Here is a 19,136-nt window from a genome sequence, read left to right on the forward strand (position 1 = left end):
ATACATGAATGCTTCAAATAAATTGAACACTAAAAAATGTGACTGATGATTTCATTTTTTTTTAACAGTAGAACGTACATGTACAGTGAATGGTTTGATACAATATAAATTTGAATTGTGAATGTTCCGTTGTACAGGTTGGGCTATGCAGGTAGCATGCTTTATCTTCTTAGCTCGTCAGTGGGCCAAGGATTGTGTGTGGTTGACTTCTGTGCTCAAGTACTTCTCAGAGATGCGTTATGACTTTCAGCTCCTTCTCTTCCCAGAAGGTAACTAGTGATCCTACTGTTATTTATCCTCTTCTGTCTCATTCTCCTCCCCACCCCTCACTATCCCATCCCACTCTGACTTCTCCTCTCACTCTACCTCACCTCCACCTCCCTTCTGCTCCCCCCTCCCTCCCTCCTTTCTCCCCCCCCCCCTTACTCTTTCTCCTACCTCATTCCTCCCCTCCTATTTTTTCTACCCCCTTCATCATTCCTCCCCTCCTTTGTACTCTCCTTCCCTTCGATCATTTCTTTTCTTCCTCCCCTCTTCACTTCTCCTCTCCTTTGCCCCCCTCCTTTGCCCCCTCCTTCCTCCACTTCTTTCTCACTTCCTTCCCCTCTCTTCTTTTACCCCTCCCCTCCCTCTTTCCACTCTCCACTTCTACCCCTCCCCTCCTTCATCATCCCCTCATCCCCCCTTCCCCGCCCCTCCACTTCATTCTACTCTTCATTCATCCCCTCCTTGTCCTTTCTCATTCACCCCCTTTTACCCCTCCCCTCCCTCATTCCCCCTTCCTCCTCTCACCCATTTTCTACCACTCCCCACCCTTATTTTTCCCCTCCTTCCTTATCTCTTCATCCCTCTCCTCCACTTCATTCTACTCCTCCTCTTCATTCATCCCCTCCTTGTCCCTTCTCATTTACTCCCTTCTACCCCTCCCTCCTCTCCTCATTCCCCCTTCCCCTTGCCTCCACTTCCTTCTTCTCCCACCCCTTTCATACTTCCCCTCCTTCCTTCTCTCATCCATTCCCTTCTCCCCCATTCTTCCCTTCCTTCCTCCTCTCACCCATTCACCTCTTCTTCTTCTGCCCACCCTTATTCCTCCCCTCATTTGTCTTCCTCTTCTACCCCTTCCTCTTTCCTCCCCACTCTTTAATCCTTCCCCTCCCTCCTTCTTCCCCTCCCTCCTTCTTCCCCTTCTTCCTCCCACTCTTCTCACCCTCACTTCTTTCCCTCCTCCTTCCTCCACTTCTTCTCCTCCTCCCCTTCGTTCCTCCCCTCTTTTTCCCCTCTCCACTCCCTTTTTAACACTCCTTCCCTCCTTCCTCCTTGCATCTACTCCTCTGACCCACCATTATGTGTGACCACTTGTAGGTCATGTATTAATAGGTCAACTTTTTTTGTGATTTCTGATAATCTAGGAATCTTGATTGTTCAAACGATTCAATTGTTTACCCTGGTAAACAATCAAATAGCAAAAAGGTCCCAGGCCTGCTATCAAATCAACCCATTCCAGCTCCTCTCCTTATCATCCTCGTCTTAATTAGAGTTCTAAATAAAGTACCATTTCATTTTGGTGGCAGTAATTTTTTAGTTTACCCCAATTGCTATTAAGAATAAGTTTGAATGCTCTTAAAGAAACGACTAGAGGACTTACTTCTCAACATCCTCTCCCATGCACCTGGTAATAGTGTACTAGTGCATGACTTGGTATCAAACCTGGGTCATCAGATTACAAGACCACGGATCCACGAACTCTGCCATCATTTCTTCTTTCATATTATTTAATTCACTGTGAAAATATAATTGATAATGAAAAATAATTTAAATTGAAGTTCTCCTTGAAGAAGGTCATGACATACACATGTGCTTGTGATATACGCGTGCCGGTGAGCTGAAATCTTGCAAAGTCTTTGGATGAGGAGCAAAGTGGACTTTGACTGTCCTTCTCTCTTTCTTGTGTTTGTTCTTATGATCAATTTCAGATTTGATATGCTACTGAAGTGCCTAGTACACATAGGTAGCAATGAAATGTAATCAGTTATTCAACTTTGAAAACTGATGAGATATGTCTATAGGCGGTTTCAAACCGCCTCGATCACAAGAATCCCCGTTAAATTACGAGAACATTTTTGGGCTAAAAAATACCCATTAATTATTCCTGCATTCACACCGCCCCGAAACATACCCTTCGGGATAAATTCCTGAAGTTAGGAGTATGCGCAGTATGGTCTAATAAGCAGGCAAGGCGCGAGATTCAAAACCACTAGCCCAGCAGCCACCCACGGCGCCCGTGCCCAACAACACGCTGGGCTAAAAGTTCCCGTAAATTGCTTTCACATTGCCAAAATACCTGCGACCTTGGAAAAATCCCCGCGAAAGTTCTCGTAATTTCGCCAAGTACCTACTATTTAGCGGGTATTTTCTTTCGGGGAAATTACGCGTAGTTTGCTTTCACATTACCAAAATACCTGGTATTTTCTGATCGGGGTAAATTTCCCGATCAGAGAATACCTGGAACTGACGAACTTCGAGGCGGTCTGAAACCACCTTATGAATCATTTTTCCGTCGATTCTCCAGGGTACTTGTAAATGAAATCAAGTTGATAAGATGCTATTATACATTGTGGTTAATAGTGTGAGAGAGATTGACAGGTAGTAGGGGGGGGGGGCAGGAACAGAATATTACTCAGTAGGCCCTTCAAACATTCTGCCGAAGGTTTATATTCAAAATTTGTAAATTCTGAAATTTGCGCCATTCAAAGACATACTAATACCCCTTTCATAAACCCAATAAAACCTATCCTCCAATTAGCCGCCTAAGAGTAATGCGGATAATTCAATAAAAATTGCGTTCACAAACTCCGAAAATTATCCGCATTATTTTTACGAGCGCCCGTCCTGAAAAAGGCGGATAATCGTCATGACAACTGGACACGCCCCCTCCGATGCGGTTGTGTTGGAAAAGGGTGACCTTGTGACCGCACCATGGCAATTATCCGCATTATTTGGAAATATGTTCATAAACTCAAAATCTTGTCCCGATGCCGCTATTATGTGGATAATAGCAGCATCAGAATAATGCGGATAACTCTTGTCCTCCTCTGATTTTACGACCAAATTATGCTGCTATTAGCCGTATAATTGGTTTTTATTGGGTTTATGAAAGGGGTATTATACTTCTCATTTTGTGTACCAACCACTTTTCTTCATACATGTACTATGTCAGTGGCGTAATGAGCAAAACATTTTGATGGGACCAGACTTGGCATATTTTTAGATAGGGTCAAAATTTGTATTAAACCAAAGCAAGCGAGCTGGCAAAAAAAAATTGGGCAGTGTACTGTATATTAATTGTTTGCATTTTCTACGTGTGTCTCCCCTCGGGGAGGCTATACCTGTATGAATATAATGATGATAAAATAACCAAAGCAAGCGAGCTGGCAAAAAAAATTGGGCAGTGTACTGTATATTAATTGTTTGCATTTCTACGTGTGTATCCCCTCGGGGAGGCTATACCTGTATGAATATAATGATTATAAAATTACCAAAGCAAGCGAGCTGGCAAAAAAAATTGGGTAGTGTACTGTATATTAATTGTTTGCATTTTATACGTGTGTCTCCCTTCGGGGAGGCTATACCTGTATAAATATAATGATGATAAAATAACCAAAGCAAGCGAGCTGGCAAAAAAAAATGGGCAGTGTACTGTATATTAATTGTTTGCATTTTATACGTGTGTCTCCCTTCAGGGAGGTTATACCTGTATGAATATAATGATGATAAAACATGGATTGTATTTGTAATATGGTGGCATTTCACCGTCTGTCTACATACAATCTATTCCAAAGATGAGGCGCGCTATTATTATGTTGATAGACTCCGTATCTTTTTGTGCAAGTACAACAGTAAAACATGGCTTATGTAATTAACATATAGAAGCTGGATGGCTTGATGCAAGACGTTCATTGTCTTTATAAAATTGTTTATTCCACTCCTTTTACAATTGTTTGATTGAAGAGCATTGACGCGGGAGATTACTCATTCTATACAAGCCGTTGAGGTGAGCATTGAATATTGTATTATGCTAATTCCATAAATACAAAGTCATATCACATTCTGTCCCGTGGAGTTTATCCACCCATATACCGTACCCATGCATACCGTGAGACCTATTGCTCCTCACTATCCCAGGGAAAGCTGTACATAGGCGGACCGCCTCGATCACAAGAATCCCCGTTAAATTACGAGAACATTTTTAGGCTAAAAAATACCCATTAATTATTCCTGCATTCACACCGCCCCGAAACATACCCTTCGGGATAAATTCCTGAAGTTAGGAGCATGCGCAGTATGGTCTAATAAGCAGGCAAGGCGCGAGATTCAAAACCACTAGCCCAGCAGCCACCCACGGCGCCCGCGCCTAACGACACGCTAGGCTAAAAGTTCCCGTAAATTGCTTTCACATTGCCAAAATACCTGCGACCTTGGAAAAATCCCCGCGAAAGTTCTCGTAATTTCGCCAAGTACCTACTATTTAGCGGGTATTTTCTTTCGGAGAAATTACGCGTAGTTTGCTTTCACATTACCAAAATACCTGGTATTTTCTGATCGGGGTAACTTTCCCGATCAGAGAATACCTGGAACTGACGAACTTCAAGGCGGTCTGAAACCACCTCATGTCTCTGGCTCTACAGTACATGTACCATGGCTTTACTCGTAGGTCCTTGGCTCTATGCATGAGTAAATACTGAGCTGATATTGAAACACAATGAAATATTAGCCTGTACATAGTTTATTTATCAGAAAGAATTTTTTTTTTAAACCACAGATCTATTACAGGTTTGAAAATGTGTATCACATCACAAGTTAATTGTTAAAATACCTGGCGTTGTAACATCTGTAGATAAAGTACTCGTACTTTAAATTCATGTGATTCACAATACATGCAGCCAGCCATAAGCATTGGGATGTCACTGTTTAGCATCAATCCTGAGAGATTGGTCGACCACTTGCATCAACTCTAAATGCATTAATCAGAATGTTTCTCTTTCAAAGTGACTAAGTTAGCAATAATACACTTCAGTATTCCTGGGATCTCACATCTCCCTCTCACGTCCTTGGCTCTACTGATTTTAAATCCCTTTTCTTCCCTGCGCTGGGATTCATTGTTTAGCAAAATAATTCTTTTCAATAATTTTTCATTTTCATGTTCAACTCGTGCTACATGTATTTTAGAAAAAGTGATTGACCCACAAGCTGCTCTTAATAGCAGGGGTGTGAGAGTTCAGATTTTTATCTGATTTCAGATTTTTTTTGTTTTGATTTTCAGCTTAATTTCAGCTTATTTTTGGCCTTCCTCTGTACAAAAAGTATGGGAGCTCTTTCTATTTCAGACTTTTTCAACACTCTTCAGCTTTTTTCAGATCTTTTTATTTGTGACCACTCACACCCCTGTAATAGTGAGTGCTTGTGGCACATGCTTTATGAAATGTACGTGTAGATTGTCATCAGGGGTGGATCCAGGAATTTCCAAGGGGGGGGGCATTTAGTACAGGAAAAATTTGACAACCTCCCCCCCATAAAAAAAGATCTCCACTACCAAAATCAAGGTCATTTATTCCACAAAATAAAAATTGACAAGCAAAAATGTCTTCACTCTTGAATTTATGTCATTTTGTTTCATGAACAATTTGACGAGCAAAAAAAAAAGGAAAAGAAAAAAAAGGTCCTCACATGCCTAGATGCATTACATATTTCACTAAAAGGCACGGGCCGGATGTGCCGCGGCCCCTACCCCCTGGATCCACACCACTGATTGCCCTACATATATACAGTTATCTTTAATTCAACAAGTAACCATGAAGCTATTAATAGCTTCATGATGTAACCAGGTACAGTGGGAGTCGGCAATCTTTATCTTTGAGGCTGTTCTCACTACGTTCCTAAAACTAGTTTAGTGGAAACTAGTTTAACGCGTAGTGAGAACGGTCAAAGCGGTCTTGGAAGCGATCTTCCAAACCAGTTTGGAAAACCACCTCGCGATGTACCGTAGTTTTCAAGATCGCTTTGCCTCGTTAAACTGGTTTTAGCGTAAGTGAGGACACAACCGTTCTTCTTGAAGCGATCTTCGCACATTTTGAGCGCGCTACTCCACACGACAGGTGGAGAATGCCTATTCTGCGGTTTCGAATTTCGCGCGAAACGTGTCACCCCACTGAGAGCGTTTCCATAGCAACAAGAGCGCTTTACGTGAAGTGATTTTGAAAACCACTTTCGTGTGATCAAGTGGGAACGCTAGCAAAGCGATCTTCCAAAGTGGTTTCCTGAATCGGTTTCCAGTAAACTAGTTTTAGAAAGCGTAATGAGAACGGCCACTTTGTAATTGCACTGGACTCGACGCTTAGGGCCAGAAAAATAGAGTGACCAAGCCAGAAAAATTGATTTACTGGAACATTACTTTTGTTCTGGCTCCAAGTGTAAAGTTGAGTGTCCATGTCAGATATTGTCAAAGATTGCTGACTGGGTCTGAAAATTTGTTCTTCATTTACATCATCTATGTCTATTTCAAAATCATCAATAATTTCAGAAGCCATAAAATGTGATGACGTAGTATCTGTAGCATCATTTTAATATCATTACGTTGTTACGGTTACTATTAGGTCATGTCAATTGCCACTCAAGATCTTGTGAAGCCCTCCCCTTTAAAACCCTGTATATGGCTGCCAAAGTTCCATGCTTTCAGACATGTGACCCAGGATTCTTTATCTTCTTCTAGTTTTTAACCAAACTCTTCATGTTTGTACATGCATACATGCGTTGTAATACATGTTTTTTAATTTGTATAACCACCAGAAAATATGTTTTTATGTATATATGATTTGAACTGATCTCTGTAATCTGTGTAGGGATCTTGACAGTATCATATTGTGAAATTAATAGTAGATGGGCAATTTCATAAAATATCTACGTCCGACCCCCTATATGTGGGACCTTCATAGACATGTCTGTCTCTGATTTCTTGTTCTTTTGACAGTCTGTAATGCTCTCAAATGACCACGATTTGGTCAGTTTATAAAGTGAAGTAAACTTGAGAGAAATTGGGATCGGACGTATAAAAAGTTTGGAAAGTCAAAAGGGGCCTAAGCTTTCGATCCTAGCAGAATCTTCGTCGGAGGCAAAATGACAAACATATAAATTATTTTATGGAATTGCCCAGATGCAAGTTCAATAACCTCCTACTTGGAGATGTACGTGCATTTAATCGCTGGGTTGGGGTGTTAAAACCATGTATCTCAGAATTAAGATAAAGAATTGATGGCAGCTATGAAAAAATATATATTTGATTTTTAGAAATATGGAATGGTGACAACTTGTCTGAAAACAATCTCCTAGTTCCAGTAGAGAACACTTTCAGGCAAATGAAGGTTGCTATTTACATGTAGGTCTATGTCATATTGAAACCTTGAAAATTGAGCTTTTTTGAGGTGTCCTCAAAATTTTCAAATTTGTGATACAAGCTTATAACACCCGAGTGACATATCTGATACATACATGTAGTTTTGTTTACTCTAATCCAATGTTCCAATCATGACATCTCCTGTTTCGTATCAATTCTCATATTTGAGCTTGTTCATTTGTAACAGACAAATCCATGGAAAGCACTAGGGGTCACCAGTGATACAGGTTTTAATTTTGTTTTTGTTTAATGCTGCAAATTGTTGAATGGAAAACTAATTGAGGAACCCAGGTCCATCCATAATGCAGTGCAGGGAAAAATATTGCATGGGGCTCGGGGCAATTTTGCTCCCGAAAATCTTTTTGTTCTTTGCCTGATATTGCAGCACTTGGAGAAAAAGACCAAATGATGTACAAATAAACAGGAATCGCTAGAGTGCAAGATAGTAGAATTAGAAGATTTCTCATATGATTTTTGGAAGGTGAAGGGAGAAAAAGTAACAAAGCAAATTTAGATAATTTTTATGTTTTATTCTGATATCATTTTTTTTGGGGGGGAGGATTAATGGAGAAAATATTGCTCCATAAAGTGTAAAGGTCACATTGCATTTTAGGAGGGGAAAAACACTTGCAAGACACAGTTTTATGCTTTTCACACTGCATTTCCTTAACCCCGGACTATCCTTAACCTCATACTATCCTTTTTTCGATTCACACTGTCTTCTTAACCCCATACTATTTGCTTAGCCGGGGTTAATGCCTTACCCCGAACTATCACACAACTCATGAATATTGATGATTTTACCAGACAGAGCGCGATTAATGTGCAATTTCGACTTCTGTGATTGGCTAATGCTTAGCCCACTTTTCCTTAGCCCTGTTTCGTTTCACACTGCATCTCTTAGCACTGCAATTGTGGTGCTAGCACCACAATAAGCCGGCTAACCCTGCCTTTTTGCAGGGCCAGATAGTACCATACTATTTACCGTGCTCGCCCACTTTGCCAAAACATAGTGTGAAAACGAAGTGGGAAGCTAAGCTTAAACCCCGGGAAATTGGTGGGGCTAAGACCTCCCCTTAGCCCCACCAATTTCTCGGGGTTAAGGACAAAAAGTGCAGTGTGAAAAGCATATTTGCGTTATATTTATTTCTTCATTAAAATGACTTTGGATTTAAACCGGATTCTACCTGACCCTGATCATATTGTGGGACTGCATACATATTTGACAGCAGTCCAAATAGAAGACACTTTGTACCTAAAAGTTTGGCTTACCTTCAGTCAGAAAAAAAGTTTGCCGTGGCCTTGTGACTGTTTACAATATCAATTATGAGGTGAAATTTCCTGTCAGACGCTACGATCCAGTCAGATAATACAATGGTGTGCTGGAATGGAAATTCTACTGTATGATCAACCATATGTAGTCTACATACAGTTGAGGCCAGAAGTTTACATACATTGTACACCCAGGAAATTCAAAGAATAGTAGACATTTGCCAAATATCATAAAATTTACTATTTCTTATAAAATATCTGTGCTATCATGACGAATTTGATATCAAACAAATGAGTGTGTCATGCGCCTTTCATCACATTGCTTTGTCATCAGGAGCTGAAAAATATTTATATGTCATGTTTCCCCCCAAACTCTTTACATTTTGTTTTCAGACAAATTGAAAATAAAAACTTAACAAAAACATTTCATATTTGTGCTAGTTACTTCTCAACACAAACATTTCAGATTACACTTTTTGTTCAGTGGTGACATACATATATCATGATGAAAAAAATGTAATATAAATCATAGATTTGACATTTATATATTTCTGTGAAACAATGTTTGAAAATATAATAAACAATAGAATACATTTGGCACAAATATTATTTTTTTCTAATCCCAACTTCATCGCAATCATGTGAAAAAGGTTGATAGTTAAATACGCTCTTTCATTTGATACCAAATTCGTCATGGTAGAATTTATATAATTTCTGAAGATATTGTAAATTTTACGATGTGTGGCAAGCGAAGAAATTTCACAGGATTCCATGGGTGTACACTTTTGGCCTCAACTGTATGTGTAAGATCTAAATCTAATGCAGTAGCTACTGTATGAGGGTGGTGAAGGCGAAAGGGGAGGGGGTGTTCTTTTACAACCATATTTTCTGCCCCTTCTGTGAAATAAGATTTGTGTGTATGATTTCATTTCATACCGCAGATGGAATGTGAATACAGAATTTGCTTTTCTCGACAATCCAATCACTTTCCATCTGAGATATTAGGAGCGTTGAGAGTATCAATGAAAGCACATTCATGTTCCAACTTTGTATTAATTCATTTCCAACAAAAATATAAAGCAAAATCATGACATGAAATAACATTCGATAATAATAATAATAATAATAGGCATTTATATAGCGCCATCTATCTAGAAATATTCTATTCCGAGGCACGTTGTTATTATTATTATTCCCCCGGCTTTAGCTCGAGCTGCCTTTCAGCGCTCATGCATTCAAGGAATTAATCCTGCCGGGTACCCATTCACCTCACCTGGGTCGAGTGCAGCACAACGTGGATAAATTTCTTGCTGAAGGAAATTACGCCATGGCTGGGATTCGAACCCACGACCCTCTGTTTCAAAGTCAGAAGACTTATCCACTGGGCCACAACGCCACAACGATACTATAAAGGAAAATCAGCAGATGAACAATGTGTACAAACTTAACAGATAAATAACATGTACAAACTTAGGTTATATTTTTTTATTTTATTACTGTACATAGATAATGATTTATAAATATACACACTGTAAAATAGAGATCTGTAATGATCCTTGTAAATATATTCAAACACAGAACTACCAAATATAGATCAAGCCTGGTTGACTCTGACCATTTATTTCGGATTGTGTCAGTAAACAGTGAGTACATGTAAAATTGCATGGGGGCTCGGGGCGAGTTTGCCCCCAAAATGTTCAAAAGAGCCCTGGATAGTTTTTTTAAAAAAAACTCCATTCACTGCAATGTTTTAAAAAGCTTTCAATTCAGCAAGTTTAGGCAGGAGGTTGTGAAAAGTTGCCCAAGAAAAAAAAAGTAATCTTATGCAATAATTACAGAAGGTTTGTTATTTTAGGAATAGGAACTACCGGTACCTGTATATTCTAATGAAATACTACATGTACATGTATACGATGTAGGATACACAGATGGCAGCAAGCATTAAATCCTATCAAGGGATAGTTGACAAATCTTGACATCACAATCTTACAGATATTTTGCCGAATCCAAGCTGGATTATTCCATTGTCTTGGTTGTGAAATAATTTTATTATTTATTATTCATTTTATTTTAATTGATTTTTATTTTAGAGCAGGGCAGATATTTGCCACATCCTAGCTGAGAAGAAACTGTTTTACTACAATTTCTTTTCATCTCAAATGTTTAAATTTGGAAATAAGATGTATCTTTCATTGTGAAGTACAATAATCATATCTGAGCCATTCCCTTTTTTTTTTTTTTTTTTTTGTTTAATGCTAAAAATACTTACATTTAATTTATATGCATTTTTATTAAAGGTAATATGAATGATTTTGTGTAAGGTTAAAAATATTTTCATTTTTTTAATGTTAATTTTTACAAGTAATATGTATGATATGAGTTATGGTATTCTATATGTTTATGAATTGTTACAATGTGATTCTAGATGGAAATATGTACATTTAACTGAAAACCTAATCTTTTCCTATTTATCTTTTTATCTTGCTATTTAGGAATCAACTTTTGTCGGACTGGACAGGAGATCAGCAATGCGTATGCCCAGAAACATGACCTACCACGTTATAAATATGTACTCCACCCTCACACTACTGGGTTTTCTTTTACTGTGGACTACCTAAGACAGAGTGAGTACCTACCAATTAACTACTCTTTCAACATAATTGTTTGTTCTCTTTGAGTTTGAAGTTAACCCACTCGTGAAGACGAACAGTCAACCTGCCTGACACGTCGAGTCTTCTCATCCGCTCACTGCTATACAACTCTACTCGCGGACGCAAGCAAGCCTTCTCTTATCTATCCAACTCAAACCAGCTTTCTCTCAAGCCTCTTTCAACTCAACCAGCCTTCCACTTAAGCCTCTCATTTGTCCTACTCCTTTTGGTTTACAGTCGTTTTAAGGACTACACTCATTTCCGGAGAGATACTCTACTTTCTTACCTCCATTTTCTTGCCTTTCCACTATACACTTCTACCTGTATCCACTTTCTCTTAGTCCTTTCCAGGACTTTACACCTGTTGTACTGTAAACCACTTCTGTGATTGCACATCCTACCAACCAAACCTTAAAACATCATCTACATTAAGCCTATTCAACTGTATGTTCAATGATATCTGTGTCACAAAAATACCTTGAAGAAACAGTGTTATGAAATTTTTTTGCGTGATCATGTCTTGATGATATCGTATTTCCGTCGTTGTCTTACCCTTTTCAGCCAAGATGATCGATACCGTGTACGACGTGACAGTGGCTTACTGCGACACCGTCCCTGAGAAAGGTGAGATCGATATCTTCAGAGGCAACGTCCCCAAGGAGATGCAGTTCTTGATCCACAAGTACCCCGTCAGCGCTCTCCCGCAGAACAAGGAAGACCTTGACAACTGGTGCGTCGAGAAGTGGAAGGAGAAGGAGCATCGTCTGGAGAAGTTCTACACCGGCAACAAGACCTTCGAGGGGCAGGAGGATGGAAAACTGGAGAACCTGTCGAGCCAGTCTGTCTGGAAAGTCTACTTCATTATTGCATGCTGGGTGTACGGTCTGTTGTTCTCTGCTTACCTTATGCTCACATCCTCCTTCGTGCTCTGGGGATCCGTCGTCATCATGACAGCGTACGTGGTCATTGGAAAGTACTTTGGTGGAGTCGACAACATCTCGATTGCAAGTTTCAACTTCACGCAAGATCTGACGCATAAAGCGAGGACCACTTGATAAGTTGTCTCATGTATCGTGTTTATCCATGACTCTTTATTAACACAGAACAGAGAGTATTTTTCACAAACGGTTCTTGTCAATGGCGCAGTCACACTTCCCCTATGGAGGGCGAATGGCAATTCAAAAACAGCCGTTTTATAAGTAAATCACGCTCTTTGTACCAGGTGGCTTATTAGAATTGAATAAAATAGCTGTTTTTTATCCACCATGTGGGCACTGTAGGGGAAATCTGACCACAGTTTTGGAAGGGATGGGCATTCTCAGACTATATGATGTACCATAATCAATCATCGCTTTAGAAACTATACCTTAAGAATACTCTGTAGGGTAAAGACACTGGAAGATGTAATTGCAAGAAATATTTCCTTATCTAAAGCATTCTATATGGAATTTAAAAAAAAAATTAAATCATGGTATGAATAAGTGGAGGGGGTTATATGTACAAAAATATTTGTGTCCACATTGTTGTTTATTGCAAAAGCAAACACTGGTATTATGATACCTCAGCCTCTTTTTATGGTGAAATTGTATATAAATGAAGTTTATAGGTCAACAAGACTTTGATTAGAGATTTATAAAGCATTGGCCTGCCTCTTTCATTAAATGGTACTCTCTTGTTTTGTACTGATGTGCTGCTGTAATTGCAGAATATGAAGAAGTTTTATAGTCGATTGATCATTTCCTTGATTTTTGTATAACAACATTTTCTAATTTAAGTTTTGTATTGCATCCCATATTTGCTGCATTCTTATATGATGGTTTGAATAGAAAGGATATGATGATTTTTCCCTTCTCTATTTAAATACTATTAGGATTGAAAAACTAATCCTGGAAATATTCTCTGACGGATAATATTGAATGAAAAATTGTCATTTGGGACTATTTCTGATGATTATTGGAAAAATCTATTGAAGAATATTTATTCATGTCAATCGAATCTTTGCTCTATGATATTATCTGATAATGGATAACAATGAATAGACTATTAAACTGGGTCATGTTTATTATGGAAATCTGTTTCTAAACCCTCTCCCCCCCCCCCCCCCCCCCGCTTTTGTTGTCACCCAAAACTTTTTTTTCTATAATTACCAATTTCTTTCCTGTTGTGAATCACCAAATACTATTTTCCCCCATCATTTCCTTCATGATATTGTATTGAAATTAATGTGATATAGTGTGACTTTTATTACAATATGAATTAATCATGTTCTATAGTCATTGAGATAATGTATAGATATTAGAATGAATGGAAGACGTGATTTTATTTCAGAAATTGACAAGCTGAATGAAAAGTAAATGAAGAACACCTTGTTTTAAACAAGGTTGTGACGATACTTGATTATGCATATGATCTTTTGAAATAACAATCTAATTAATCATGTTTGTATAAATCAGTGGCTGAATTGATATGCTTTTTATGATGATATTATAATTGACGAATACGATTAATGATGACTTTTCATGTCTGATTCACCGCACTTTGATATATTCGATGTATGTATACTGTCTTGACTATTTTTGCTATTCTATTGTGGTATAATTCTAAGATTCTTAGTGATCATTTCCTGTGATTTCCACGTCCTATCACAAACAAGGATGGAAGTTCACTTATTTTCCTAACATGTAAGCATTCATGCAGATCAGACCAACGCTGCTTGAAATGCACTATGTGTTAAACTAGGCTTAGATACATGCATTTCATTCCTCCGTGTAATGTGAAGAAATGATTTTCTCGTTTTCGACTATGTCAAAACTAAATGTGAAATCCTTAAAGGAGAATGAAACTCTTGGAGCAAGTTAGCTTTTGTGAAAGCAGACAAATCAAAGAATAAGATCAACAAAAGTTTGAGTAAATTAGGACTAGCAATAGAAGAGTTATGAGCATTTGAATGTCGAGATCATTAATGCTATGGAGATCCTCCCATTGGCAATGCGACCAAGATCTATGATGTCACAGATGAACAACTCTCCCCTTTTGGACACTGAAAATATACCCCAAAACATCTCTTTTTGCTCATTCTAATCATATGACAAACGATTCATCAATGATATAATGTTGTGAAACCTCTGTACTTGTCCTCTCATAAAGAGAACACCTCACCTTGTGATAGACTCTATAAAAGTGAGAATATAAGTGAAATAAGTACTAAAGTAATGAGGGAGTTGTACGTGTGTGACATCACAGATCTTGGTCACATTGCCAATGGGAGGATCTACATGGCATTAGTGATCCCAATATTCAAATGCTCATAACTCTCTTATTATTCATTAAATCTTCCTCAAACTTTCAACAATATGTTTCTTTGATTTTTCTCTTTGATATGGATTCAGCTGGTTTCAAGGGTTTCATTCTCCTTTAAAGCATTTTTATTAATGAATAATTAGAAATCAGATTAGTCAGGTAAATTGTTCTGTGAAATCAATAAATAAATGAATAAAACAATTTCACAGATTTTCTCCACACGTGAAACTAATGATAAAATTTGATGAACAATTTAAGTGTTACTTTGATTAATTAACCTATTGTAAACAAACCGAATTAGCCACTTTAGCAAAGTATCATATAGGATGGAAATTAGTTTTGATACTTTAAAAAGAAGCATCTTGCCTTGAAATTTGAAGAGAAAGTTGCCATTGCTTTAATGCGAGCCCTCAAACTTGCTGCCGCACGGACTGGCCTTTATGTGTTGTAGAGTCAAAATCTATAAATCAAAGCGAAATATATATGTGTGTGTCTGTGTGTGTTTCCCAGTTTGTAAAATACTCATGGGAGTATATATCTTTCATCATCTAGAAGGCATTTTAGCCAATGTTCAAAAATTTGTTGTCGAGTTACAAAAGCAAATTTGAAAAAATACATAATAGTTTGCTATTGAAAGACTAATATGTCCCTTGCAAGTTTGAGTTATTGCATCGAAAATATGTTAGGTCGATCTCATGTTAGTGATAATTGTGAAAAAAACACTTTTGATTAATTCAATTTAGGTGAGTTAAAATGAAGAAATATGGTACTTCCTTATATGTGAACTAACTTAGGACAATTGGGTCCCGGTTATTCTCAAGATTCTTACTTGCTTGTGATATATCCAAATGTTTACTAAAATTATAGTATTCTTTGGGATACTGAGATTGAACAAAATGTTTTGTCATTTTTCAACCAACAACTTTCACGAATGTGAAAATATAACAAATATGCTTTTGTCTTCATTTATTTTATATTGTATTGAGAGTAAGTTGCATAATTTTACAATCTTTCTAAAAACTAATCTTGTATGTAATACTAAGGCTTCAGTCACAACTCAGAGCAGCGACCGACCGATTAGTAGCTTGCTCGGGCGCCGCTGGAATTGAGGCATCGCCAAACGATTTGTGTAGAAGTCAAGCGGGCTGTAAAAACTTATCCGTGGCCGAGCAGTGCCCTGTCGATTACGTCGGCGCCCGGACGGCAAACGTCCTGGCACCAAGCGTATTTAGGGCGGCGAGTGAAAAGTAAGCAGACTCCGCCACATTTGTAACTCTGTGTTAAATCTTGAGCTGCAACCGAGCGATGCCCCAAAAACCAGTGGTTCCCAGCCGAGCAGGCCTAATTTTGGGGGTTGTGACCTTAGCCTAAGGTGGGTTTTGAAGGGGGAGATTTTCTATGAATTCAATTGCAAGTCTGAAATGATAATGATAGTTATCTGTGTCATGGCATGTTTACTTTCTGACTATGCAGTTCATTTTGGAATTTTCATTACTGGAGATATTATTACATTTGCGCATTACAAACGTTTATTTGAAATCTGAAAGAATCAAATGTATAGTTTTATTTTCTTAGATATTACACATGCTGTGATAATGGTTTCTATGCTTGGTTTGTTATACGAGTCCCATGGCATACAGTTCAATTTCATGTACTGTAATCTATTCTTTCGGATTTGCATTTTCACCATTTTATTTATCTTGAAGCAGTTATATGATTTTTTATATATTCATTAGTCAGTGCAGTTGTGAAATAACAGTATAATTTTGTCATGGGATGATGATAATAAATGATGATAGTTTAAGTGTCCTGTTGAATAAAAGTACTTTTTATCGTAAGTTTGCCACCCAATGTTAACTACCATGGTAACAATGCGTGACAGCCAATCAAAATCAAGGATTTTATTGAAGTTACCATTGCATGGCAATGATATCATAATAGTAACTTTTATGTATCGGACCCCATTTCTTTTTGTCTTTTTTTCAGTTTAAGATTTGTTCAGAAAACTCGCTAAAAACAATTATGGGGCTTGCAAAACAAAGTGTAGCGATTGATCATCCAGTTGAACTGTGTGCTTGATTGCATGTTGGGATCAATCATAAAAACCAGCTCTACAATCAAATGCTTCAATTTGTGATACAGGGCCCAGGATTGTGAATGTAATCAACAAGAGCTGAAACCTTACAAAGCTGTCACTTCATATTAAAGGGAGTTGATTACACAGTAGTTTCACTCTTGGATGAACTTTTCTTTCCAAATAGGCATCTGTCATATTTCATTGAGAGTATCGTCGGTAGCTGATCTTGTCTTGATGTGAAATGCTGAAGATACTTTCAAATTGTTTTCATAACTTGAGATCATTATTTTGTAAGACCTTTTGTACCTCTATGGCCCGAATTCACAAAGGTGGTTTTTAAAACCCACGGCTGAATCCATGGATATGCAGATTTCCTGTATAAATTACGCTTAATTTAGTGCGTATCGGACACGTTAATAAAAAAATGTCCAATGCTGATGCGCGCTTTTATCACAGTGCCAAATTGACGCCTGTTACCATGGTTAGATACGCTATTTTATTCACAAGTCCACTGCTTGAAGAGTGGACTCATTAATTCAAAACAGTGGACTCATGAGTAAAAAGCGTGGATAACCACGGCAACAGGCGTCAATTTTGTGCACTGACAAAAGCGCGCATCAGCATTGGACATTTTTTAATATACGCGGTAAAATAAGCGTAATTTATACGGGAAATCTGCATAAACCATGGACTCAACCATGGTTTTCAAAACCACCTTTGTGAATTCGGGCCATTGTGATTCGCTATTCAATCCCAAATATTTTGTTCTATGTAAAAGCTGAACTGCACCCAAACATCCATTGTGTCATCAGATGATTGCCATATTATTTCAAGGGGCCAGAGCTTACTTGTTTGAAGTGCTTCAAACCCATGCTTCGTTATGTTTGTTTTGATAGACCAATTGTTTAGGAATGAAGTTTAAACTCTGATCCGATCCCTCGCACGCTCTCATACAAAGTGAACTAACAGTCAGCCCCCCCCCCCCCCCCCCCCCCGCACAGATACAGATTATCTTGTTCATAATGTGAAAAAATGATATTGCACTCCATTATTTACTGTAAAATATTGTTCAGTATTATGCTTGTGGTTTGGCTGATGGAAATTAAATGTAGGGTTCAGAAGTGGACCCCACCCCACCCACACAAGAAATTAACAGTCAGCCCTAGTTGCCCCCCCCCCCCTCCCTCCCTGTGCAGTCTTACCATCTTGTTCTTGTGAAATGTATTTACATTAAAATGTGAAAAATTATCATTGTACTACCGTCTACCGTATGTATTTACAGTAAAATGATTTTCAGTATTATGTTTGTGATTTGGCCGATGGACATATTATAGTTATATGCAGGGTTCAGAAGTTGGCTGGAATGAGAGTGGCTGCGTATCAGTGTAAGAATCTATATTCAGAAATGGCTAAGTTATGTTAAGTGTAATATTGTGAGTAGGTATCATACAAATAGCCAATGGGAATTCCATTCCCGCAAAGGTGTGTCCGATCCATGTGTGCCCTCTATGCGGGGGTTTGTTGGTAGAGATGAATGGAGCATTGCATAGATTTTGACGCTTTGTGTGATCATTTGAATTATTTTTCTTTTTAAGTCAGCCGAAAAAAAATGAGTGGAAAATCCAATTTTGTGATAAACTTTGAAAGATTATCACAAAATTTGATTTTTTTGGGGGTAAAATAAAATGTCTGAATATTTGCTCGCTCACTCAAAACTTTTCATAAATTTTATGTGACACGCCATACCTAGTCCCCTCAAAATTTTTGGCTCCCTGCGCCACTGATAAAAAGATATTCCAATGTGTACAGTAGTATTAGATTCAACTATATTACCCTGTTTGAATGATGATAATCATTATTGCTGTTCTCATCATCATCAATTATTAGGGGTAGTTGGGTGTTTCGTAAAGCTTTTCGTAAGTTACAAGCGACTTCACAAATGACTGATGACCTTCTCTTTTGGTTAAAGGGATGGTCCGGGCTGAAAGTATTTAAATAGAGTAGAATTCACTGAGCAAAATGCTTAAAATTTCATCAAAATCGGATAACAAATAACAAAGTTATTGAATTTTATAGTTTAGCAATATTTTGTGAAAACAGTCATGAATATTCATTAGGTGGGCTGATGATGTCACATCCCCACTTGTTCTTTTGTATTTTATTATATGAAATTAGGTTTATTCAAATTTTTTCCTCCAAGAACTAGAAAAATTGGATTGACAACTAATTTAGTGCATTAGATATTTATTGCTGCAACTTATTTCATTATAAGGGAGACATATCATTCACACAAGTATGAAATAATAAAAAAAATACTGATTTTATGTAATAACATAAGAAAACGGAAAGTGGGGATGTGACATCATCAGCCCACCTAATGAATATTCAT

General features: G+C 37.9%; 1 protein-coding gene across 1 annotated transcript; it reads left to right on the forward strand.

Annotated features, from left to right (window-relative positions):
* Nucleotides 1-11,215: 11,215 nt before the first annotated feature.
* Nucleotides 11,216-13,478, forward strand: LOC129264365 (lysocardiolipin acyltransferase 1-like). Its single transcript, XM_054902232.2, has 2 exons — nucleotides 11,216-11,343; nucleotides 11,932-13,478. Exon 2 carries the CDS (start codon nucleotides 11,937-11,939, stop codon nucleotides 12,423-12,425), a length of 489 nt encoding a protein of 162 aa, XP_054758207.2. The 5' UTR covers nucleotides 11,216-11,343; nucleotides 11,932-11,936; the 3' UTR covers nucleotides 12,426-13,478.
* The last annotated feature ends 5,658 nt before the right edge of the window (nucleotides 13,479-19,136 follow it).

Source organism: Lytechinus pictus, chromosome 7 (genome assembly GCF_037042905.1).
Source record: "Lytechinus pictus isolate F3 Inbred chromosome 7, Lp3.0, whole genome shotgun sequence".
In the NCBI taxonomy this organism is placed as follows: domain Eukaryota; kingdom Metazoa; phylum Echinodermata; class Echinoidea; order Temnopleuroida; family Toxopneustidae; genus Lytechinus; species Lytechinus pictus.